The following is a 27,552-nucleotide window of genomic DNA, read 5'->3' as shown; positions in this document are numbered from 1 at the left end:
ATGCACCGAATGAGGGGCCAGCAAAATATTTAATACAACTGTTGACAAATCTGAAAAATAATATCAACAACAACACAATAATTGTGGGGGACCTTAACACGGCTTTGTCAACACTGGACAGGTCAACCAGACTGAAACCCAACAAGAATATACTAGACCTGAGGAGAGAAATGGAAGAAAGAGGCCTAGTGGATATATATAGGACACTCCATCCCCAGAAACCTGGATACACATTCTTCTCCAATGTACATGGGACATTCTCCAGGATAGACTACATGCTGGCACATAAAACATACCTCCATAAGATCAAGAGGATAGAAATTTTGCAGACTACCTTCGCTGACCACAAGGCTCTGAAATTATTTGTGAACTCCAAAGGGACTCAGAAGAAACACTTTAACACCTGGAAGTTAAACAGCCTCATGCTCAATAACCAGTGGGTCCGAGATGAAATCAAGGAGGAAATAAAAAGGTTCCTGGAAACAAATGACAATAAAGACACAAACTCTCAGAACTTATGGGACACAGCAAAAGCAGTACTGAGAGGAAAATTTATAGCTTTGCAAGCACACATCAGGAAGGAAGAAGGAGCTTACCTGAGTAGCTTAATGACACAGCTAATAGAACTAGAAAATGCTCAACAAAAGGACCCAAGAATAGGAAGACAGAAGGAAATAACAAAGCTGAGAGCAGAAATCAACGAAGTGGAAACTCAAAAAACAATCCGAAAGATCAACGAAAGCAGAAGTTGGTTCTTTGAAAAAATAAACAAGATTGATAGACCACTGGCAAACCTAACAAAGAAAGAGAGAGAGAGAAACTTGATAACTCGTATCAGGAATGAAAAAGGAGAGATCACTACTGATATGACAGAGATTCAAAGGGTAATCCGAAACTACTTTGAAAAACTCTACGCCACTAAAAATGAGAACCTGGAAGAAATGGATAAATTCTTGGACTCTTATAATCTTCCACGGTTGAAGGAAGAGGATGTAGCATATCTAAACACCCCCATCACCATTGATGAAATTAAAACAGTAATCAAATGTCTGCCGAAAAACAAAAGCCCAGGTCCAGATGGATTCACTAATGAATTCTATCAAACTTTCCAAGAGGAACTACTGCCAATCTTGGCAAGACTCTTTCATGAAATTGAACAAACAGAAACACTTCCAAATAGCTTTTATGAAGCCAACATCACCTTGATACCTAAACCAGACAGAGACGCTACCAAAAAAGAAAATTACAGACCAATATCACTGATGAATGCAGATGCAAAGATCCTCAACAAAATCCTGGCAAATAGGATTCAATGCCTCGTTAAGAAGATCATCCACTACGATCAAGTAGGTTTCATCCCAGGAATGCAAGGCTGGTTTAACATCCGTAAATCTATCAACATAATACACAACATCAATAACAAGAAAAATAAAAACCACATGATCATATCAATAGATGCAGAGAAAGCATTTGATAAGGTCCAACACCCATTCTTGATCAAAACTCTCAGCAAGATGGGAATGGAGGGAACCTTTCTCAATATAGTGAAGGCCATCTACCACAAGCCAGTGGCAAATATTATCCTCAATGGAGAAAAACTGAAAGCCTTCCCTCTAAATTCTGGCACAAGACAAGGCTGTCCTCTCTCACCACTCCTATTCAACATAGCACTGGAAGTACTTGCTATAGCGATTAGGCAAGAAAAGGATATCAAGGGAATCCAGATAGGAAAGGAAGAAGTCAAGCTCTCACTGTTTGCAGATGACATGATACTCTACTTAGAAAACCCTAAAGACTCTATCAAAAAGCTTCTAGAAACAATAGACTCATATAGCAAGGTGGCAGGCTACAAAATTAACACACAAAAATCAATGGCCTTTCTATATACCAATAGTAATAAGGATGAAATGGACATTAAGAAAACAACCCCATTCACAATAGTGCCACACAAACTCAAATATCTTGGAATCAACTTGACTAAATATGTGAAGGACCTATACAAAGAAAACTATAAAACTCTGCTCCAAGAAATAAGAGAGGACACACAGAAATGGAAACGCATACCCTGCTCATGGATTGGCAGGATTAACATCATCAAAATGTCAATACTCCCCAAGGCATTATACAGATTTAATGCCATCCCTCTAAAGATACCCATGACATTCTTCAAAGAAGTGGATCAGACACTTTTGAAATTCATTTGGAACAATAAACACCCTCGAATAGCTAAAGCAATCATTGGGAAAAAGAATATGGGAGGAATTACTTTCCCCAACTTTAAACTGTACTACAAAGCAACAGTTATCAAAACAGCATGGTATTGGAATAAGGATAGGTCCTCAGATCAGTGGAATAGGCTTGAATACTCAGAAAATGTTCCCCAGAGATACAACCACCTAATTTTTGATAAAGGAGCAGGAAATCCTAAATGGAGCAGGGAAAGCCTCTTCAACAAGTGGTGTTGGCACAATTGGATAGCCACTTGCAAAAAATTAAACTTAGACCCCCAGCTAACATCATGTACAAAGGTAAAATCCAAATGGATTAAAGACCTCGATATCAGCCCCAAAACCATAAGATATATAGAACAGCACATAGGCAAAACACTCCAGGACATTACAGGCATCTTCAAGGAGGAAACTGCACTCTCCAAGCAAGTGAAAGCAGAGATTAACAGATGGGAATATATTAAGCTGAGAAGCTTCTGCACCTCAAAGGAAATAGTGCCCAGGATACAAGAGCCACCCACTGAGTGGGAGAAACTTTTCACCCAATATCCATCAGATAAGGGGCTAATCTCCAAAATATACAAGGCACTGACAGAACTTTACAAGAAAAAAACATCTAACCCCATCAAAAAATGGGGAGAAGAAATGAACAGACACTTTGACAAAGAAGAAATACACATGGCCAAAAGACACATGAAAAAATGTTCCACATCACTAATCATCAGGGAGATGCAAATCAAAACAACGATGAGATACCACCTCACACCCCAGAGAATGGCACACATCACAAAGAATGAGAATAAACAGTGTTGGCGGGGATGTGGAGAGAAAGGAACTCTTATCCACTGCTGGTGGGAATGCTGTCTAGTTCAACCTTTATGGAAAGCGATATGGAGATTCCTCCAAAAACTGGAAATCGAGCTCCCATAGGATCCAGCTATACCACTCCTAGGAATATACCCTAGGAACACAAAAATACAATACAAAAACCCCTTCATTACACCTATATTCATTGCAGCTCTATTTACCATAGCAAGACTCTGGAAACAACCAAGATGCCCTTCAACAGACGAATGGCTAAAGAAACTGTGGTACATATACACAATGGAATATTATGCAGCTGTCAGGAGAGATGAAGTCATGAAATTTTCCTATACATGGATGTACATGGAATCTATTATGCTGAGTGAAATAAGTCAGAGAGAGAGAGAAAAACACAGAATGGTCTCACTCATCTCTGTGTTTTAAGAAAAATGAAAGACACCCTTGTAATAATAATTTTCAGACACAAAGGAGAAAAGAGCTGGAAGTTCCAGCTCACCTCAGGAAGCTCACCACAAAGAGTGATGAGTTTAGTTAGGGAAATAACTACATTTTGAACTGTCCTAATAATGAGAATGTATGAGGAAAATGGAGAGCCTGTCTAGAGTACAGGCGGGGGTCGGGTGGGGCGAAGGGAGACTTGGGACATTGGTGATGGGAATGTTGCACTGGTGATGGGTGGTGTTCTTTACATGACTGAAACCCAAACACAATCATGTATGTAATTAAGGTGTTTAAATAAATTAAAAAGAAAAAAAGAAAAAATCATGCCACAAAACATGAGAACCTGGAAGAAATGGATAAATGTTTGAACTCTTATAATCTTCCATGATTAAACCAGGGTGATCTAACATAACTAAACAGACCTATACAGAGGAAATTAAAATGGCAATCAAGGCTGGAGAGATAGCATGAAGGTAAAGCGTTTGCCTTGCATGCATAAGGTCAGTGGTTCAAATCCCGGCATCCCCTAGGATTCCTCGAGCCTGCCAGGAGTGATTTCTGAGCATAGAACCAGGAGTAACCGCTGAGTGCTGCCAAGTGTGACCCCCCAAAAAAAATTTAAAAGAAACATGGCAATCAAACATCTTCCCAAAATAATCCACCTGAACCAGGCCCAGATGGATTCACTAACAAATTCTTTCAAACCTTTCAAGAGGAACTACTACCAACACTTTTAAAGTTCTTTCATTAAATTGAAGAAACAGGAACACTACTAAATAGGGGTGTTTTTTTTTTTTTTGCTTTCTTTTTTTTATTAAATTGCTTTATTTAAACACCTTGATTACACATATGATTGTGGTTGGGTTTCAGTCATGTAAAGAGCACCCGCCTTCACCAGTGCAACATTTCCATCACTAATGCCCCTTGTCTCCCTCCTCCCCACCCCCTCCTGCCTGTATTTGAGACAGGCTTTCCACTTTCCTCATTCACATTGTAATGATAGTTGTCAGTGTAGTTATTTTTCTAGCTGCACTCACCACTCTTTGTGGTGAACTTCATATCATGAGCTGGATCTTCTAGCCCTCATCTTTTTGTCTCTGAGAATTATTGCAAAAAATGTCTCTTATTTTTCTTTAAACCCATAGATGAGTTCATCCTGATAAGATCACCCTGATACCAAAACCAGACAGAGATGCAGCAAAACAAGCAAACAAACAAAAAACTACATACAAATATTCCTGACGAATACAGATGCAAAGATCCTCAACAAAATCCTGGCACATAGAATCCAATGCCTCATCAATAAGGTCAGACATCATGACTGTGTAGGTTTCATTCCAGAAATGCAAGGATGATCTAACATGTGTAAAACAATCAATACAATACACCATATCAACAAAGAGAAAAATAAAAATCACATGATCATACCAATAGATTCAGAGAAAGCATTCAATAAGATCCAACACACATTCTTGATAAAATAAAAACTTTCAAGATAAGAATGGAAGGAAGTTTTCTCAATGTAGTCAAGGCCATCTACCACAAGTCAATGGAAAATATTATTCTCAATAGATATGAATTAAGAGCCTTTTCTCTAAAATCTGGTACAAGACAAGACTGCCCTCTGTCACCACTCTTATTCAACATAGTGCTGGAACTTCTTGCCATAACAATTAGGAAATTAAAAGATATCAAGGGCTTTCAGATAGGAAAGAAAGTACTCATGTTCTCACTGTTTGTAGATGACATGATATTATATTTAGAAAATTCTACCAAGAGGCTTCTAGAATCAATAGATTCATATAGCAATGTGGTAGGCTACAAAATTAATGCACAAAAGATAATGACCTTATACACCAATGAGAGAGAAGAAATGTACATTAAATATCTCATTCAGGGCCCGGAGAGATAACACAGCGGCGTTTGCCTTGCAAGCAGCCGATCCAGGACCAAAGGTGGTTGGTTCGAATCCCGGTGTCCCATATGGTCCCCCGTTTCTGCCAGGAGCTATTTCTGAGCAGACAGCCAGGAGTAACCTCTGAGCAATGCTGGGTGTGGCCCAAAAACCAAAAACCAAAAACCAAAAAAAAAAAAAAAATCTCATTCACATTAGTGTCCCACAAACTCAAATTTTTTGGAGTCAACTTAACTAAAGAGGTGAAGGACTTATACAAAATAAAACTACAAAAGCCTGCTTCAAGAAATAAAAAATGAGACATAGAAATTACCCTACTCATATATTGGCAAGCTCACCACAAAGAGTGATGAGTGCTTTTAGAGAAATAACTACATTGAGAACTGTCCTAACAATGTGAATGAATGAGGAAAGTAGAAATCCTGTCTTGAGTACAGGTGGGGGTGGGGTGGGGTGGAGGGAGATTTGGGACATTGGTGGTGGAAATGTAGCACTGGTGAAGGGTGGTGTTGTTTACATGACTAAAGTCATACAACTAAAAACATGTTTGTAATCACGGTGTTTAAATAAAGATTTAAAAATTTTGGTAAGTAATTTAAAAAAAAAAAGAAGAGCAGGGATAACATATGTATATACATCTATCTATTTGGTACCTATGCTTTGAGAAATATGATTCATTTCTTTCCAGTGTCCATCAATGAGCTGTTGGGAGCTGCTGACAAAGATGTGAAGTAGAAGGGAATGTAAGAATGTAACCTTCTCCCAAGGGAACAGATGGTATAGAAGCCAATATCCAAGATTAACAAATCCCCAACAATTTTATGCCTTTGGGTAGTTCAGACTATAGTAGCATAGTATGGAACTGTCTCACCTATATGACATTGCATATAATCTAGAGTGCGATTACTGATGCTGGATCTTAATCTATGCTGGTGAGGAAGGAAAATGAGTGAAGAGCAGCAGCATCTAGTACCCTTATAACGTCTCATCATAACCCCACTAGTCCTCCTCTGTTACTCAGGGTCATGTCATCGACCATTATGATCTGGAACTTTTGCAGGAGCAAAAAGAAAAAAAAAAAAAGCCGGAGCAGTGGTGCTAGACGTAGGGCCTTGCAAGTGTTAGCCTAGGATGGACTGCGGTTCGATCCCCTGGCATCCTATGTGGTCCCCCAAGCCAGGATCAATTTCTGAGCACAAAGCCATGTGCTTTTTTGGTATGGCCAAAAAAGAAATGGTAACCATGGTTGGGACAGTAACCCTGGACATCAATACCATATACTTTGGGGCTGGAGAAATAGTACAGCGAAGAGAGCACTTCCCTAGTATGCAACTGACCCAGGTTCAATACCCAGCAACTGATATGTTCTCCAGACCTCCACCAAGAGTTAATTCCGAGTACAGAGCCAAAAGTAAATACTCTTCTTAGGGGCACTGTGGGATGTGACCCCAAAACTCAAAATAGAAGAAAAAATGCTGTATAATTGGACACTATATAATATAACCACCTTATCTAAACTAAAGTACAATTTAAATAAAACACAATTATGGTAACTGGCAGTAACCTTGAATTCTAAACTGTGAAAATGTTTTCAAGATCAAAGAAATATTATAAACACACATACAGAAGAACAATAGGAAAGTGGATTCGAGTCAAAGATTTATAAAAAGACTGCAGCAGAAAAATATATAACTATAGGTAAATGATTGTTTAAAACAATATTGATAATACCTTGAGGATTATTAAAGCTATTGGTAGAACAAAAGTTACTAGTTGACAAAAATATCACAAAGGGGAAACAAATAGATAAATTAATAGAAAATTTCAGTTCAATACTATTCAGCAAAGTACAAACATTTCTAGTTTAGATAAAGGAAAATGAATGTTGGAATCCTAAAACGATATTAAAAGTATAAAAAAAGGAAAATATAGTGACTAAGTTTAAAACAAAGTATTAGCATCAAGGCAAGAAAGGTAAAATAAGGAATAAAATAATTGAGCTGCAAAATATTTTCATGGCTAAGGAGCTGTATTGCAAGCTTTGGGTACTGAATTCTGTCCTCACTGCTGCCTATTACATGCCTTGAGCTTGCTCCTTTGATTTTTGTCATCCCAGATTCAAGCATGACAGATTCTGGCTGTCTATGTAGATATGTGCTACCATCACAAGCACAAATTGGGATTTGATGTGAGTACAACAACTAAGGTGTGAGCACCACTCTCTGATGTGTGAGCACAACACGAAGCACAGGATCCATGGTCATCACAATAACTTCAACAGGAAAATTTAAAATTAAATAAATAATCTTATGATTTCAGTGCTACATAAAAAAATACAAGTTCAGGGGCTAGAGTAATGACGCACACAATAGGGTGTTTGCCTTGCATGCAGCTGACCTAGGTCAGACTGCGGTCCAATCCCCCAGTGTCCCATATTGTCCCCCAAGCCAGGAGCGATTTCTGAGCACATAGTCAGGAGTAACCCCTGAGCATCAGTGGGTGTGGCCCCCAAACCCAAACCCCCCAAATACAAGTGAAGAAGAAAACAGCAAAATTATAGCCTTAAACAACACTACTTCATGATATTATTTTTCACCATAAATAAGTTAAATGCTCCAGTGAAATCTAAAAATAGATTAGTCATTATTTAATAAATAATAGTATTTGCAAAATAGCAAAATAATTTATAAGTCAATAATGATTTTATGAACAAACTTGAAAAGGCTTGTTTAAATGATAGAGCACTCTCTAAATTAAACTCATTGGTACAATGACCTGAAGGTATATGTCTTTAAAATTACTATTGCATAAATTTACCATAAAGTTAAGTAACAATGTTATTTTTCCTAAATCAAATTTGTCAATAAGGAAATTAAGCCTAAAATAAACTATGGCAATGTAATTTCAAGAAACTCTAATTTATTTAGGTAAAAAAAATACAGTTTTAATATTTTAGATAAATGTGAAGTGTTTATATTCATTAATATGGGAAAGACATTGATGCAATTTTCGTTTTCTATTTTTTCAGCTACTTGAGAAATTAGACTAAAAGAAGTGTTGAATTATTTTCTTCAGATTTATTTTAGAGGTTTTATCTTGGCATAAATTCATCTGAATTTATTTGTTCCATGTAGATATTCTCAAGGGAATTATTTAAAGTAAATAGATTATATTTAAGAAAAACTGTCAGTGATATAACACTGAAACAAAAAATAACTCAGAAATGTTAATTATTCAAATGTCATGTATTTTTTGATCAAACCTGGCAGTGTTTACTGATTATTCCTAGCTTTACACTTAGGGATCTCTTCTGGTAAACTTAGGGGACCCTATGTGATGCGAAGGAGAATATCTGGTTTAGCTACATGCAAGAAAAGTACCCACCTACTACTGTACTATCTCTCTGGCCTTTTAACTTCTTTATAAAGTGAATTTCACAAGGCAGTGATTTTGTTGATGATTTAAATAAGCCTATAAATTTTTGCTTAATTAAGAGGTAAACTTTTATTTTAACTGAAAAACCATAGTAGGAAAACAAGCAAATGAATATATTAGTAAATTATAATTAATGTCTGTGGATAATTATTAGATGTATTGTACAAAATTATATGTACGTAAAATGAACACAAAAAGTTATGGGAAATTTTAGTATTACCAAGTTTTATACAAATTTTTCTAGGAATAGTTTTAACTCTAATGCATACTTTTAAAAAATGCTTAGTCTAAACTTAAAGTAACAGTAAACAGAGGCATGAGCAAAGAACAACTGGTTTGTTGCTTGACTTGAATGTTGTCAACCTAATTTTTATCTTTGGCATCTCATAATGTCACTCTAGCACTGGGAGGAGTTGGTTATTCTTGTCTGCTGCGCCAGGCGGAACCCGTAAAATCCCTGAATATCATCGTTACCAAAATAACTATATGTGTATATTTATTTATATGCACTAATAAACACATATTTTCTCAGACACAGCATATTATTTTAAATTATTCCAATTCTTAACAACTAACTTAAATATGAATTACTTTATGTAAAGACCATATATCATATAATTGACATAATGTATCACAATATATTTGTTTCCAGGTAAGTGGGGACAAAATTAGTAAAACAGAAAAAAAACAAAAACAAAATAAAGTAAGTAAAAAAAAAAAAGAGTACAGAAACAAGAAAATCTGTAAAAAAAATTATTATAACTCACAATGAGGAGTTGCTGCAGTTCAGTAATTATAAACACTATTGCTTATATTTTGGCTTTTGTGGCTGTGTTATCAGCTTCCAGGGATTCTGGAAATAGGAGAAGTTTTAGGTGAGGATGCCAACATTTACAAAAGAAATGCCTGGTGATGTCATCTCAAATACCAATGTACTCGGAGTATTGGTCAGATTGGAATCTCTGCAGAGAGTCATAGATGAGAGGTGAAAAGGGCTACTGGCAACATGGTGATTCTTGGTAATAGGTGCAGCTGGTTTGGCTTTCAGCCAAATCCCTAATCTCTCCTCCTTTAAGCTACGTGGCCATGTGCTCATGATTTTTCACTTCATTTCTCAAAGCACACTTGGCTTTGAGAACAGAGTGACTCTATGGAACTGACCAGAAGTAGATATGGCAACTGAGTTTGTGAGCATGGTTTTGGCTGAAAGGAATTTTGAAAGTATGAAAGGCAGATGGGAATGTTCTCTCCCTCCAAAAACCAAGGTGATGTCATCCCCCAAACTGGCATACCTGGAGTTTTAGTCAGATTGGTGTCACTGCAGAGACCTGTAGATGAGTAGCCTGGTACTTTTTTTTATTAATTGTTAATAATATCATTTTTATCATCTTATTTATTCATCATCCATCCATTTTCTTATCTTTCTATACATTCCCGTTCAAATACATTTAGAGTAAATACACTGCTATTTCCTTTTCTTGAATATAAACATTTGATTTGTAGCATTTTTGTTGAACTATTTCATTGTTATTTTAATATTACAATATAATATATTCATTATTATTTTTATTCTATTTAAGGTGAATTAATATTAATAGCATCAATAATTTAATACATGTAAATATATTCTTTTATATTTAATATAATAGGAGCAATATTTTGACAACAGAAATATCTTTTTTTTCCTGACTGCTTCTGAATGTCCCACTGTACTTTTCCTGTTTTCTTAAGGATAGATAACTTGCCTCTAAATCTCAAACACCACAAATATTCTAGAATGACTCTTTTGGAATACACAAAGCATTTTTCTGAAATATATCTTTGGAAAGTAGACTGTAGCATAGAGAAAATACAAGTTTTTCCAGGTACAGAAAATTAATTTCTTGCTAGGATGACAATAGCATTGGGCCTTGTGATCATCTACCTAGAAAACTCAATTCTATCAACAGACCATATCAGAGACAGAATGGAGAAAAAATATCCATTATAAATGGATCTTTTTTCAATTAATGCATAACCTCCATAACATTTTTTAACTAACAATAAAGACTATAACATTGGGAAAATAAATTCCTCAAATATTGAAGGGAATTTTGAAAACGGGCAATAAAATAAGATTTTATTGAACCCTTCAAAGCAAAAAACAATAAGAAGAGTGCTACTATTTTAAGATAATAGGTGAGAAATTTTATAGAGAACAGACAATTGAAGCTATGGGAATTTTGAGTAAGCATGAAGATATACATGCATTAATATCTTCATCTATGTGTGTAAAGGTATATCTCCTCATATATATCTTTATATATGTATGAAAAAGGGATGTACATTTACAGCATTCTATGAAAAAAATTTTAGAATCTGAAAAATAAAAGATGGAACATATATAAATCTCTCTCTCTATATATATATATATATACAATCTCTATATTAACTATGAATAAGAAGTAAATCCCAACTGATAGCATCTTAGAAAAACAACCTGCAGCTGTGTTTTTGGATCAGGAAAATTCCAACAAAAATACCTGGAAAACCCATCGGCAGTTGAAAGCATCATGATGTCATGCTGCTTAAGATATTGTAAGCCCAGTGATACCAAGGCCACCTTAGCAATACTGATGATCTCCAGGGTCATGGCTACAATGTTCACTGAGGCCCTAAGGCTGCAGTCAACAGTGATGGCCCATGCTGCAATGGAATTGAACCATGGTAATTTCACCTGATGCCAAGAAAAATTTTTTTTGAATTGATGCAGGCAATTCATTTACTTGAAGTAAAGTAGTTTTATTCAGAAAAAAATGGTTGGAGAGAGGAAAAATATAACAGTTGAGAAAGAGAGTGAGAGAAAAAGAGAGAGTGAGAGAGCATGGGCTTCTCCAGAGCAGATCTGAGAATGTCCATCTCAGATTGAAATGTACTTAAGTCTACTAGACAGAGAATGGATTAGGCAAGACCTCTTTTATAAAGTTTATTGTTTTTAGGAGTTCTTTTCTAGTGTCTTTAGAGTTTTCTTAGTATCATGTCATCTGTAAAGAGTAATAGTTTGATTTCCTTTTCCATTCTGGATAACCTTAATATCTCTTTTCTTCCTAATGCTATGTTAAGAGCTTCCAGTAATATGCTGCATCACAAGTGATGAAAGTAGTCATACTTGTCATCACTTCTTTCTTAGATGGAAGTCTTTTAGTTTTTCACTACTGAATATTATGCTAGCTTTGGGTTCATAATAAATGGTTTTAACAATATCTATTAAGGAAAGTTCCTGCTAGCCCCATTTTATGGAGTTTTTGTCATAATTTGGTATTGGACTGAGTTGCTTATTGGTATATTGATATGATCACGTTTATGAAATTTTATTTATATCGATATGATATGTCCTTTGGTTGACATGAACATATTAAACTATTTGATTTCTAGGATAATTCCTGATTGGTTATGGTATATGGTATTTTTCATATATAGATGGTTTCAGCTTTTTATCATTTTAAGAATTTTTGTGTCTATGTATTCATTATGAATACAAATATACATTTTTCTTTATTACATGGTGACTTTATTAGTTTTTGTGATTAGGATAATATTTGCTTTAAACAACAGTTTTGGCTACAAAATCAATATGCAGGAATTTAGGTGCCAACAGGTCCTAGGTGCCAACAACAAAGTATGAGAGATTTTATTTAAAATTCCATTCATAATATTATCTCCAAAAAAATCAAGACCTGGGAATCAGCTTAACAAAAGAAATGAAAGACTTGTGCAAAAAAAATCTGTGAATCACTTCTAAATGATATAAAAGAAGCCACAAAGAAATGTAATCTTATCTCCGCTCATGGATTGGAAAGTTTATTAATGACAATATGACAATCCTTCCAAAGCACTAAAGAGACTTGATGTAGTTTTCATAAAAATATCTGTGACATTTTGTAAAGACATAAACCAAATGCTGTTGAGATTTATATGGGGCAATAAAAACACCTGAAGAGTTAAAGCCATCTAGGAACCAAGAGGATGGAAAGTGTCTCTTTATTTAGCTTTAAATCATACTAAAAAACTATAGTAATCAAGACAATATGATGCTAGAATAAAGACAGACTCAGAACAATAGAACTGAACTGAAAAATTAGAGGTAGATCTTCAAATATATACACAACTAATCATAAACTAAGGAGCAAAGAGTATGATGTGGAGACAAGAAATTTTCTTCAAAAAATGGTGGTTTTGACATATAAACTTGTCATCATATATAACAAATGAACGTATCTTACTCCCGTGTCTCATATACAAATGTCAAGTAAAAATGTGTTAAGACCTCCATCTAATACTGGAATTCATAAATCAAATTTAGAAAAACATAGGGAAAATCATTTTTTACATAACATCTAGAGATATCTTCCATACTTTAATGTCATTGATTGAGTAAAGATAAGAAAATTGGAATATAACTAGATGTCATATCAATTTTCTGTAGTATGAAAAAGATATGTTCAGAATAATGACACCTTGAGATAGGAGAAATTATTTTCCCACCAGTTAATGGGCAAAAGATATATAAAGCACTATCAAAACTTACTTTAAAAAAAAAGTAATCGGTCTCATCCAAAAATGAGGAGAATGGATGAACAGAAACTTCCTCAAAGAAAGCATATGGATGGCCAATAGGTTTATGAAAATCTCTGTATCACTGACCATTAGAGAATTGAAAACCAAAGTAAGAATTATTTTACTCCAGTGAGACTAATGCACATCATTTTTTATTTGCATTTAGTAAGTATCAAAGATTCGGGGTCAGTTAATAGTATGGGGGGAGTGTTTGCCTTGTACACAGCCAGCCTTGACTCAATCCCTGGCATGTGATATGGTCCCTGTACCCACTAAGAGTGAGCAACTTTATTTAATGCAAAGGAATTTGAAATGTCTCATCTCCTTTCCATTCTCAGCTGCAGTCTGCCTGTAGTTGGTCTGGCTTCCACTGAGAAAGAGTCTTGCATATACTCCATAATCATGGAGTAAAAACTTTCTTCTCATCTTCCCTAAACAAGCTCGTGACACTTGAATTCCTATATTTCTTAGTAGATCTGAGTTGATTTTGACCACTGCTGGCTAGAATGCCAATGCACTCTCTGGTGTAAATGGTAGGCTATATGGACCCAATAAAAATAAAATTTAATGCTCCATCTACCTTTCCTTGCACCCTGTAAGTTCATAGATGCACCTTATGTTTACTTCACACTTTGAAATAATAGTTGCACTAGAAAGACAATTGCCCCAGGTTATACCTTGGCTCCTCAATTCAGTGTGAAGACAAAATAAAATTCCTAAAACTACAGGCCAGAGATTGTATGATTGCTTTGCATACAACCAATTTAGATTCTTTCTCTCTCCAACATTCCATACAGATATCCAAGCCTACTACCTGAGCTTAGAGCTAGGAGTAAGCTCTGAGAACCACTGGGTGTGCTTGAAAAATCAAATACATAAATAACAATTGCTAAAATTATCTTTCATTTCACAAATGTTCAAACAACAGGGTTTCATATCCCTGAAGAATTACAGAGCTTTGGGCCATCTTAAAAAACTTGGAAAATATGGTGAGGAACTTAACACATCCTCATTCACCTAACATGTTTGACCACTCTGGATAAAGTGAGATGGACTTCAGGGATGGTTGGATTATCTTAAACTGAGTCAAAAGTGATTAATTACATTCCCTTTTGTATGTACTATCTGCCACAGCAAAGCAAAGCCAAGCAAAGCATGCCCTTCCACCTGGCCTGAAGATAATGATTTGACAAATACTTTCATCACTTTACTCTTTGTTGTGTTAAATAATTAAGGATGGGGCTGGATGGCGATGGATGGAGGCCTTTGTGCTTAGGCCCCAGCCACGTGGCTTCATCCCCATCCAGCTGGCGGATTCCAGGCCCAGGTAATTGGCGTAATCAAGACTCACTCACATGCAGGCATTAGAAAGCATCATCTTTATTCATGCCCTGACCACCACAGGTGTGTGGCCTATCTCATAACCTTTCAAGCGTACAGCCATTCTAGGTTTGCCCTGCGTCTTATCCTCTTTCAGCCATCTTTCTCAGAGAGCCCAGCAGGGCCAAAAGGCAAAAGCCCCCTAATCCCTTGGCTTCCGGGTTTATCTCCCTATTCCAAGACCCCTCCCAGGAATGGGCCGGGCTTTGCAGGTAAAGTCACACCTATTATCCGGTTCCCAAGACCCCTCCCAGAAATGGGTGGGTCTCAGATAAGTACCCTACACTCTTTAGAAAGGACAAGTAGAAATATTTCATTTTGGTTGGCAAAAAAATGCCTTCACTCTTAGACTTTGAGCAAACTGCTCACTCCAAGGCAGTCTTGATCACCTGAATAAGTTACATGGCACCATACTTAAGACAAAATATTGGCCATATCATCCTAAATGCCTTTGTAGACATGTGCCTGCTTCTATTGAAGAATAAAAAAAATAGTAACTTGTTGCGTGCTTGACAAATTATCAGTATCTTAATACCTTATACTTTCGGTCTTATTGAGAAATTCTTCAAATAGAGTTATGAATGCCTTCAATTTTTGTCTCCTTTTTGTCTCTTTGCACATCAAACAACATACTTAATTGTGCTGATTGAGCCCTGTTTGGGCCCCAAAGAGCTTTTATATATAAAAAAGTCTCTATAAGTTGGTAACTTCAGGGCTACTGTTCTAAATGCCACTTAAAGTGGAATTTTATCTAAATCAATGCATTTTCAAGTTTTCCAATTTAAGAAATTTTTGACTATGAAATGCAAATTGAGTCAACATGCTACTGATTTCTAATTAACATTTGGTTGCTGTGTGTTCAGAGACCTTCCTTTGTTGATAATTTGTTTTCTGACCTCTACATTTGGTTTTGCAACCACAGATGAGGGTGAAACCAGAATTTAAGAAGCAAAGGACCACGTTCAATGTTTATTCATTGTTTCCAACCACTCCCCTTTCTACCTTGTTTCCCTCCTGTGCCCTGCATCCAACTTGGTGTCCCTACTTTAACATTTGTTTTGTCCGTGGTTCCCTTGGAATATCCTGAAAACCACCACTGGACACTATTTAGCGTGGTTGAGAAATGGTGGTCTACTCTACATGACCCAGTTCACTCACTCAGTGGTGCCTGAAACATTTGTATTGTTGCAATGCAGTTCAATTTTTCAAAGATGCTCTGAGACCACTAGATGGCTCAAAGAGCTGGATGCTTGCCTCATGTGGATCCCTGGGTTACTCCTGAGTGGAACGAACGTGATGCCCCACCCCCTCATCACCACCACCAAGATTAACCCCAGAATTGGTGTTATGTCAAGCAAAAGAATGTTTTACAGCTTCTAAGTACTATTAGAAGAATAATAGTAAATAAGTAGGGTTATTGGTTTTTATTTCTTTTTTAAAAAACTATTTTCTTTTCTCTGTTATAATATAGATATGAGGGAAATAGGCATATTAGGTAGTATTGAAGTTTATTCTTGACTTTGAGCTCAGGGGTTACTCCTGGTGGGGACAAGAAGACCATATGTGTTGCTGAGGTTCAAATTTGGGTTGGTTGAATGCACAACAATTGCCTTCATTACTGTATTATTACTCCACAACCCACCCTACAATTAAGTTAATGCTTAATTTGGAGGTTCTATGAAGGTACACATATCATTTTGCTGTGCTCATATAGTCAGCCATGGTACATTTCCAGGTCATACTCATGTAGTTATGGGACTGATTCATAGTGTGGTAGTAGCACAGGGAAAAGATGGGATTTCCTGTGCTACCCACATACATGGTCACCAGGGCTCACAATACTGGCCACAGTGCTCCAACACATTTTTGAGCTATTTACAAAGGACTTTTCATGATTGCAGTGCTCGCAGATACTTGACTGTGCGCTTGAGATAATGCATTCTATTGTGGAACTAGATAGCAGAGCTCCAAAGACCAAGCTTGTTTCAAGTGGCACTTATTAGGGATTGAATTTGTGACATCCCACTTGAAATTTCACATCAAGCTTTTAATCAATGAAACATACCCTAGGCTCTCGTCATCTATAGGTCTGATGTTCAATCATTCCTTATTTTGCTAAAATCTGATGTTTGGTTGGTGGGAAGTGGGCAGGTTAATGGTCTGGTTGTTTGATTGGTAGGTTGGTTTACAACTGGGTTCAAATAGAAAATTGACAATAATATAGTAAAGTACATTTAAAATATGAGATGTTCATGATTAACTATCATCTGATCTTCCAGAATACATATGTAGATTTGTATGAAGCTGATAATTTAATGTAAAGTGGAATTGATCTATTGGAAATCTAGCTCCAGTAGGTGTGAAAAACATAAATATGATGCATGCCAAGAAAAGCAGGCTCACTATTCCTGCTATATGTCTCCATTTTCTTTAATTAAAATTCAAGACCTAATCATTGATAAAAGATAAACACAAGTTAGTTCTAATATATGGATAAGGAAGAATGAATGACTTGCCAATAGAATATATGGATTGGTCTACAAAATACATAGGCAGAAATATACTGCCACAGAAAAAAAGATTTATTGGAAGTTCTAAATAAAAGTGTCTGACAATGAGATGTGCAAATCAACATAAGTGGATGGTCTGATTTGAAATTGTCCTATACTGGATCTACCCTAATCTGTGTGTGATAACTCAGTAATTGATGTGGCTGTTAAATCCAAGATAAAGATACTGAAGACCAGGATTCACCAAACAAGGTTTGGTGTGAGAAAAAAAAGAAAGTTTTATACAACTTCTAGCAAACTAGAAGAAATAGGTGGCTCCTTGCTCCCACATGTCCCCATAGCTAGGACTTGGGAAACATAAAAGACTGGAAGAAGAGAATAGGCAAACAGAAAAATATAGAAAAGGTGGAATGAGAAAAGGGTCTTGCCATTTTTATTCCTGTTGACTTGTACAGTGTGGCGAAGTCAGTGAGGAGAGACAAACTCCAGGGAACACTATGGCAGGTCAGCCTTGGGTGGTCTGCAACATCATCAGGGATGAGACTTCAGATGTTCTTTTCCTTTGTTGTTTGCTTTTAATTTAGCACTAAACATAGTTTAATACTAAGAGAAAAGAAGTAGCAAAAATTTTAATTTTAACCTAACTTTTTGTGGAGAACAAAATGGAGTTTCAATGCCAGGGGCAAAGAAATAAAGAGCATGCAATTGGTGATTTGTGCTGAGGCTCATCAATGGCCAGCATAAAGGCACGAAGTTTTCCATGCTTAAGAGTGCCTCATTGTTCTTGTGTCATTGTTATTTCTTTATTTTGTTTGTTTTTTGTTTTTGGAGGGAGCCACTACCCAGGGGCTATTCCTGTTTTTGTGCTCAGGATCCATCCCTGGGGGTACGCAAAAGACCTCATGCGGTGTTGAGGATCAAACCACTTCAGTCTCATGTAAAGAAAGTGCCTTAACCCCTGTCCTAACTCTCCGAGTCACATTTAGAACAATTCATTTGCATTGTTTTGGTTTGGCTGTGGAAAGACATGATAAATGTTGTGTGTGTGTGTGTGTGTGTGTGTGTGTGTGTGTTTCACTGTAAAATAGAAATTACTAAAACAAATATCTTCCTTTGCTGGATTTTATTCTCTGGCTAAGAAACACCTTAGTCAAAACATACTAGCATCAAATGTAAGATATGACTAATGATCAATATAGGTTTTTCGAGAAAAAGAGATCAGTTGCTTTGCCTATAAAGGGCACATTCTTTTGAGCCCTCTTTATGGGTAGAATCCCTCCGTGGAGACAGTGAGGCAATTAGAGGCACAGATTCAAAGGAACAAGATCTTTGCATTATTGATAGTAAAGGTACATAAAATGCTAAGCCTTTCACAAGGTCTTATTAGAAAAATTTATGTGAATTAATAAATAAACATAAAAGTTTGAATTTCGTTTAATTGAGAAACACCCACTGAGAAGAAAGCATTTTCTAGAGCATTAATGGTCAACCAAATCCAGAGCTAAAAAAATGATACTTTTTTACTCTAAAAGTTTTTCCATTTAATTATCAATTATTGATCACATGAAACTGTTGAACAGTTATAAGTGCTTTAATATATGAAGTTACTTTATTGTGTGGTGATAAAAATTCAAATTTTAGAAGTAACCCAGGCATGGCTTATAATTTAGAATCAAAAGATAGACATTTTCAACTTTCTAATGAAAGAATATGGAATCTTCTTCATGTTAAACCATAGTTGAAACATATTTGATATCTGGTAATATGGATACATTTTACATAGATATGTATTATTTCTTTTCTGCATTATCCACTATAGCAGGGATCCTCAAACTTTTTAAGCAGGGGCCCAGTTCATTGTCCCTCAGACCATTGGAGGGTCTGACAATAGTAAAAAAAAAAACTTATGAATGAGTTCTTATGCACACTGCATATATCTTATTTTGCAATAAAGAAACAAAACAGATACAAATGCAATATGTGGCCCTGTGGGCCATAGTTTGAGGACCACTGCATAGCATCCCTAGTAACACTTTGAATTTACATTATAACTAATTTAAAAATAAGTAAATATTTAACCTATTTATCCACATATTACATGTTTATTTTATTGTGCTACAAGCACTTACCACAGATGTAAACATTGAATAAGATTTGTATCTATCATATGGAATTATTGACATGGGGGAGAAAAAAATGAGGAATTGCTAATTGGAAAACAAAATATTTCAGCTAAGAAGACTGCAAAACACCTAAAGACTAAAGACTTGCTTATAACTTTGTGCATTTAAATGTATAAAGATTAAATGTATAAGCATTTAAATGTATAAAGATCCTTTGTCCAGGGCCTGTTCTATTGTATTAAAGAAAATATTGCTTAATCAGAGAAACTTTCATTTTCCTCCTATATGAACCTATCTTCCAGATGAATAGAATAGAGTAAGTCACTAAATGTTAAGAGTAATTAATGTTGACCTTTGTTTCCTCAATAGTGTATGTCGTTCTACTTAATTTGATAGATTCTATTCTGTTGTAAAATTAATGGCTTACTTTAGTTTCTCTTTCTGGTTGTAAAACAAATGTCTTACTTTCTTCTGTTGGCCAGTGTCTCTTCACCATTTCTTGTAGCGATCTTTATCCCATGATTCTCTTTGATCCCATCAAAAGAACACCGGGGACTCTGTGTGGGTGTTCTGATTGGACGGCCACAAATCTTATTTACCTTGTCAAACAAAAAAATAGTAAAGATGATTAGAATCCATGCTTGAAATTATCTTTCAATGAAATTTCTACAAGAGTTCAAAATTGTGACAGGTTCTTATTTATACTCCAATATTAATCTTGCAGACATTTGCTTTTTGTTAACATTCATATTATCTGTATAAAACAGCAACTATGACAAACTGATTCTATCCATATTTATATTATTTGCAAGTATACATGTGTAAAACACATGAATAAAACATATATACAAAGCAGCCAGAGAACTATGCTAATACTCTAGCCCACTTCTATGCATAAGACTACTTAACCATTCATATGCATATAAATCACATACTTGTAGGATTTTTTAATGAAAGTTTATTAAGTATGGCTCCAGTATATAAATTAGCTATTAAAGTTCTTTTTAAAATTCTTTTTTCCTTGTTTTTTTTCATTTGTTTGTTTTTTGACACTATCTGTAGTAGTTGGCTGTGCTCTTGAATATGTTCAAGGGACCATATGTTGTTGGAGATAGAACCTTAGCTTCTACTATGAAAAGAATAAACTCTAGGCCACAGAGCTATATATATGAATATACATAGCATATATATGAATATTATTTTGTAATGATATTCTGTATCTTCTTCCTCAACCTGGTTTGATTTTGAGAGTAGCTGTATAATGCTTTTAAAAATTAAGTGAAAATTCATTGTTTTTCTATACTTATTGAGGAAATACATATGCAATTATATATGTATCATTGAAATAGTAGTAATTAATGCGATAGATTTAATGTAATACAGCCTAACATGAGACAGTAGTGTCAGCTTAAAGACACAGTAGTGTCAGTTTTTTTTTTTTTTAGAAAGTAGAAAAGTTTATTTCTACTTTTTTTAGAAAGTAGGAAAGTAGGAGGCCAGAGAGGTGGCATAAGCAGTAGGGTGTTTGCCTTGTATGGGGATAACCTAGGATGGACCGTGGTTCAGTTCAGTCCCAGGAATCCCATATGGTCCCCCAAATTAAGAGCGATTTCTGAAAACGTAGCCAAGAGTAACCCCTGGGCATCACTGGATGTGGTCCAAACCCCCCCCCCCACCAAAAGTAGGAAAGTAGGAAAGGTAAGAAAGGAGAAGGAGTGCCTAAGGTGGGGAGGAATTTAACAGATGACTGAGTAGAATAATTTAAAATAATGTAATATAATTTAAAAAAATAACATGGAGAATTTGGTTACTATGACTGTGTTCATTCTTTTTTTTTTTTTGGTTTTTGGGCCACACCCGTTTGACGCTCAGGGGTTACTCCTGGCTATGTGCTCAGAAATCGCCCCTGGCTTGGGGGGACCATATGGGACGCCGGGGGATCGAACCGAGGTCCTTCCTTGGCTAGCGCTTGCAAGGCAGACACCTTACCTCCAGCGCCACCTACCCGGCCCCGACTGTGTTCATTCTTATATAAATGATATATCATCAGAAAAAAGAAATAACAAGGAAAGTCAGAAAAAATTATAAGCAATAGGTTCAAGGAAACAAACAAACAAAAAACAATATTAATCTGTGGTGTGGCTGGAATGGGAATAATAAAAGTAAATTATCTGAAGGGTAGGTTGGAGACATCTTGGAGAGCTAGAAATGCCAAGGTAACACTCAACTGTCTCTTAAAACTTTACAAATCTTTGTCTTTTTTTTAATGGCATAAAGGTTTACTTGTTTGACAAATGTCCCTGATGGATGTTGGATTGAGAAGCAAAATACCAAAATTCATATTAAATGAATTCAGTAGTATGCATAAAATGAACTAGCAAAACACTATTCCAGGCAAGAAAAATGTATAAAGCTCATGAAGTAGATATGAATAGAGGTAATTTTTATCCTTTATTATAGAGTTGTAGTGTTTATAAAGAAAATATTTATGAATTACAAAGAAAAAGTAAATTTAGAGCACTAATATAAAATACCACGAAAAACCCAAAATAGTGCACAATCTAGAGTAACAAGAATGGTAATTAATTAGAGTTGAGAATGCCTAAAAGAAAACAAGACAGTTTTGTTGGTGTTTCATAAAACTAAACATACCCACAGAAACTAAACATATATATGAACTAAACATAAAAAATTAATAGAGGTATTCATAATTGCTCATACATGAAAACAGCCAATATGTTCTTTGTTAAAATCACAAGTAAAACATTGGTACCTCCAAAATATAGAATATTATTCAGCCTAAAAAATGTACTTTTAGCCTATCACTTAGTGTATCACTAAGAAAAAATAAACCAAACTGAAAATGCTAAGAGTTATTTTTCTACTATAAGATATTAGAAGTAAAAGCTCTGAAAACTATAAAATAAGTAGTGGCTGCCAAAATTAGGCAGGAACAAGGGATAAAATGTCAGAGTACAATTTGGATATTAAGGCACTAAATACTTCTATGGTGTATGATACTGTAATGGTGGATACATATCTTTTCACATGTGTCCAAATCTGTGTTTTATACAATACCAAGAATGAATTAAATGTTAAACTATAGATGTTGGGTTATAAAGATGTAATATTGGTGTAAATATATTTACAAAATACCTCATTCTAGTATGATGTTTCCAGGGGGTAGGCTGTACATATATGAGAGCAGAGTGTTTATTTGGAAAGAGGGATCTGTACCATTAGCCTTAAGGTTCACTAAAACACAAAATTAGCTTGAAGAAAAAATCAACAGTGCTTGACAAATAATTGAAAGTGAAATGTTAGGGATGTGCACGGATATGGTTATAAAAGAATTGAAAAAGTGTAGTTGAGTGTAAATATATTAGCAAGATGTACAATTGAATATTGAAACGAGAGACGTATCTTCATTGCCCATAATTCTGACTAATAAAATTCAAGATATGATCTGTAAGTAGGGAAGAAATGCCAAAAGCAAGGCAGTTTTGCAGTCATACAAAATACGTCTGGAGTACAGGAAAAAGACTGTAATCATAATCCATTTTAGCCATAGATATCCAGGCATGTTGAAAACATTGGCAAATATCAGTTTTCGCATCCTTGAAACTTCAGGAAATAAAACTGCTTTAGAGTTATACGTTAAGAGAAATTATATCTCAGCTTGTCCCTCTTGCATTGAACCTACAGCCATATCTATTATTGGACATGCTTTCATAGTCATACAACAAAAGCAGTAACTCATAGAGAAAAATATCAACCGAATGAAAATCATTATTTCTGTGACCTTCTTTGACTATTTTTTTTTACCAATTCAAAAGGGCACTCGTAAGCCATAGAAGTAAATAAATATCATCTTTGACTCTATCCTTTGCAGCAGATCGCAATAAATACAAATGAGTTATTTCAGGTTCTTACATTTGAGGACTTATTGCCAGAGAGTGCTTTATTGAAAGGCAACAGAAAACCATCCGTTACCCCGCATTAGCCTGTCACCTCTGCTCTCCTGATGCGAGCTGATATGGGTGGCACATTTCAATACCAGAACCTTCTTGAGAAAACTCTCACCATTACTTTGACAATTGTTCATGTTTTGACTTATACTGCAATTTCCTCCTTATTCTCCTCCCTGGTTTCCACCACTCTCCTCTGCAATCAGTCTGAAGTGTCTGGGAAAAATTGCTTTCCTCCCTAACACTAATCTACACCCGCTACAAGCTACATCTCAGGCTTCCCACTGATTTTTTAGTTGCTGCTCACCTTGAAATGACTCTTTTGGCTGTTCCTCACCTGGCACCCTGACCAAGACCAAGTGCTTGTTTCAGCAACTTGTCACTTCGCTGACTTTTCCCATGTTCCCGATCATCTGGACACAATAAATGAAAGTAAAAACTTTGCTGCAGAGTCTTCCTCTGTCTGCTTGGCCAATCTTATTCCTAGCTTGAAGCTAAAAAATATTTCTAATAATCAAAGGGCAATCAAAGAATATCTTCAATGACAAAATTTCACTTGACTTTCAGGAGTTAAACTGCTATTTTTTTTAAGCAATGGTATTTTAAACATCACTAATAATTTGAAAGCAGAAATGCTAAGATTGAAAACCACAAATGTGGAGGTACTATGAATGTTTATTAAACAATTTTATTCAGAGGACTAGGTAAACATTCTTCTCTCTACAACCAGGTCATTATAAAGTGACTGATGCATTGGTCAGGTCATATTAGGATATTTGGTACTACATGACAGCATACTAAAATTTACTGTTTAAGACAAATATAGAGAATGCTAGAAAATCACAATTGTTATCATTGCTATAAAAAAAACCTAAGAATCCTGGTGTTCATAGGCCAAATATGTATCATCCATTATGTTAAAATATATTTTAGACTACTTGGAGGAGGCATGTTACTGGTAATTTTGCACATGTAACAAAATATATGTGTATTTATTTTCTCTTGCTTAGTTCCCTATAATTTTCATAAGTATTCTGCAAGAAGGTGGCTCATGTAGGATGGAAAATATCTGTTACCATAAATAAATCTATTGCTAACTTGTCCAAGTTGAGATTGAAAAAAAATTCATGACTTTAGTTTTACTTCTAATGATATAAAATTTTAAAAAGTAAGTTGGACTAGATCATGACCATGGGGATGAAGAAAATTAAGTTCCCATTTCAGGTTTCTACTTCATTTTCATAATCTAGATATAATATCTAGATAATAGATTCCATTTTTCAATGTATGAGTAAATAAATGAATAGAAACATGGTGGTTATGACATTGAAGATTACAGGATTTATACAATGGAAATAAATACCAAGGATAGTAGATAACTTTATTTCATAAATAAAGGAAGCAGGAATAAATTATCTCTTGAGGGGAGCTGAAGGTGGCATAAGCTGTAAGGCATTTGCCTTGCCTGCGCTGACGTAGGATGGACCATGGTTTGATTCTCCAGCATCTTATATGTTCTCCCAAATGAGGAGCAATTTCTGAGCACATAGCCCAGAGTAACCCCTTAGCATCACTGGATATGGCACAAACATCCCCCCCCAAAAAAGAATAAATTATCTCACTATACAAATTACCCACGTTTCAATATTGTGAAAAAATACTGTAAGATTTTATTGTCTTTCATAAGAGGCTAGATAACATTTACAGATAAGCATCAGTAATTTCATGATGTATAAACTATCACAAAAATTATATCTGATCAAATTCATGAATACAAGAATTGGAATGCAAAGCTCTGTCAGACTCTTATTATATGTGTAATAATGTACATGCTATATTTCTTAGTTTTACAAACATCTAATACTTTCTTCAGAAAATAGTTATTTCAATGTAAATGCTTTGATATATATAAAAATGTATCTGAAATCCATAACTCAAGTCATTAATTTTAAATCTGTTATCTGACAAACATTATTTTGGCATTGCAAATAGCTTTTAAGTATCATCAAAATGTGAATATCATCTTTTTCAGAGTTGCCCCATGAATAAGAATAGACACTAATTTTTGTGATAATATTATAATGCATATTGAATGATTGTAAAAAATCATTGTTATATGTCTTTCTGGATTTTATAGAATATTAAAATTAAGCATCTTTTCTTTGTCTTGAAAGGTGATTCCAGTTCAAAAGTCAAAATGTGGAGGAGAACTCAGCCACTTACTTTTTAACCTCACTGATGAAAATATTTTACTCTGACATTGGGGTCACCAAATAATTTAATTACATGTAATTAGAGGAGAGCAAATATATATATATATATATAATTTGAGAAACATAGCAGACAAGTTTAATAATTTTAAATAATCAAATTAACTAATTTTCTCTATATATTATATTTTCATCAAACTTGATATTTTCATGGTTATATATAACAGATCTTTGTATAATTCAACATTCATAATCCGATCTTTGAAATAGGTAGATTGTGCCCAATCTTTGCTCCTTGTATACTTTAAATACCATACCAATGAAAATATAAAAACATGATGAAAAATATTTATAAATATTTGAACAAAATTAAGTATTGGACAGATAGTTCAGAAAAGATAGTTTAATAATAAAATTAAGTGACCACAGATAAATATTAGCAAATAAAAAATATCAGCAAAATTGAACCATAGGAACCATGTATAAGATACTTTTTTTTCTGATAATTTTCATCAAAATCCAAATATAAGCTCATCCAAAGTTACTTTTGATGTAAAAATCAATTTCATTATTACAGTTAAACATGCTAATAATATATTATTTTAAAAGGTTTTCAATAGAAGTGGATGTATAAGTTATTACAGAATATTGCTCTTATAACTCTTAAAAACAGTCATCTAAAATATAAATATTACTTAAAAGTAAAAATAAAACTAGGAGCCAGCTCTTAACCACACTGCCATGTTTCAAACACTAAAATACTCCAGTTTTGCAACAAGGAATATAAAAGGTAAATTGCAAATTATGAAAATTCGCGAAAGTATTGCATTTAAATTTTTTTTTTGGTTTTTGGGTCACACCCGGCAGTGCTCAGGGGTTATTCCAGGCTCCAGGCTCAGAAATTGCTCCTGGCAGGCACGGGGGGGGGGGGGGGGGACCATATGGGACACCGGGATTCGAACCGATGACAACCTGCATGAAAGGAAAATGCCTTTACCTCCATGCTATCTCTCCGGCCCCGCATTTAAATATTTTACCTATGATGAATCTTTTGTTTTTGCAGATGTTTCCCATTTCCTCAAAAAAATAAATGAAAAAATGGTAAATTTGAATATCATATCATATATCTACTATGAACATTTTGTAAAGTCTAAAGTCCTGCATTAGCAAAAGTATATAAGGCCATTAAAAAAGAAGTTTAATTTGGTGCCAGAGAAAATGGATGGCGAGTTTTATTTTCCAGAATTTTCCTTTCTGAGGCATAAAAAATTATATCCTGAATCAAATTATACTTAAAACTATAAAATAAAAAAATGAAGAAAAAGAGGGGCAAGCTAAGAAAGGAATCCACTTTTCTAGTCTCTTTACCCCTTCTTGAGATCTAGGTTCTGCTATTTTTTGTACACCTATAATTTAAACCACCAGAGGGAGCTTCTGCATTTCAATTGTATTCATAAACATTAATTAAGCTGACTATAGGTTCACTTAAAACCATGTAGTTTAGGATTCTCAAGATAAAAACCCAAAATGCTCAACTGTTTAGATGCATAAATCTTCATTTACAATGGGATCTTTTATGTGAAATGACAAGACTGATGTTGCAATGACAACGTGATCAATGAGAAATGAAAAAATACCTAAGAATGATGGACTGATTTGTCTTAAATCTTCTGGAATTCAGAAACAAAGAAAGACTGAAAATTGGCCAAAGAAATTGATGACTTTCTTCAATGTCTCTTGCTGAGCTTCCCTCCCTCACTGCCCTCCTTTCTCTTATTGTATTTCTCATTCTTTACCTCTATTCTTTCTTCACCTTTCTTTTATTTCTTTCCCTTATTGCCCCTTCCATCTTTTCTACATCCTTTTCATACTCTTTCCTTTTTTTTTTAATCCCTCCTTCTGTCCTTGCTTCCCCATTCCT

The 27,552-nt window shown here is 34.9% G+C and overlaps 1 protein-coding gene across 1 annotated transcript in view; it reads right to left on the bottom strand.

The window, feature by feature from the left end:
• Positions 1 to 27,552, bottom strand: part of GPC5 (glypican 5) — a 1,503,836-nt gene that overhangs the window by 1,131,802 nt on the left and 344,482 nt on the right. Inside the window, exon 4 of the mRNA XM_049778704.1 lies at positions 19,919 to 20,052. Within this exon, the coding sequence (XP_049634661.1) occupies positions 19,919 to 20,052 (134 nt within the window). The remainder of the gene's footprint in view (positions 1 to 19,918; positions 20,053 to 27,552) is intronic.

The sequence above is a fragment of the Suncus etruscus genome, chromosome 8 (assembly GCF_024139225.1).
Source record: "Suncus etruscus isolate mSunEtr1 chromosome 8, mSunEtr1.pri.cur, whole genome shotgun sequence".
In the NCBI taxonomy this organism is placed as follows: Eukaryota; Metazoa; Chordata; class Mammalia; order Eulipotyphla; family Soricidae; genus Suncus; species Suncus etruscus.
The sequence above is the reverse complement of the archived record's forward strand: the minus strand, read 5'-3'. Positions and strand labels throughout refer to the sequence as shown.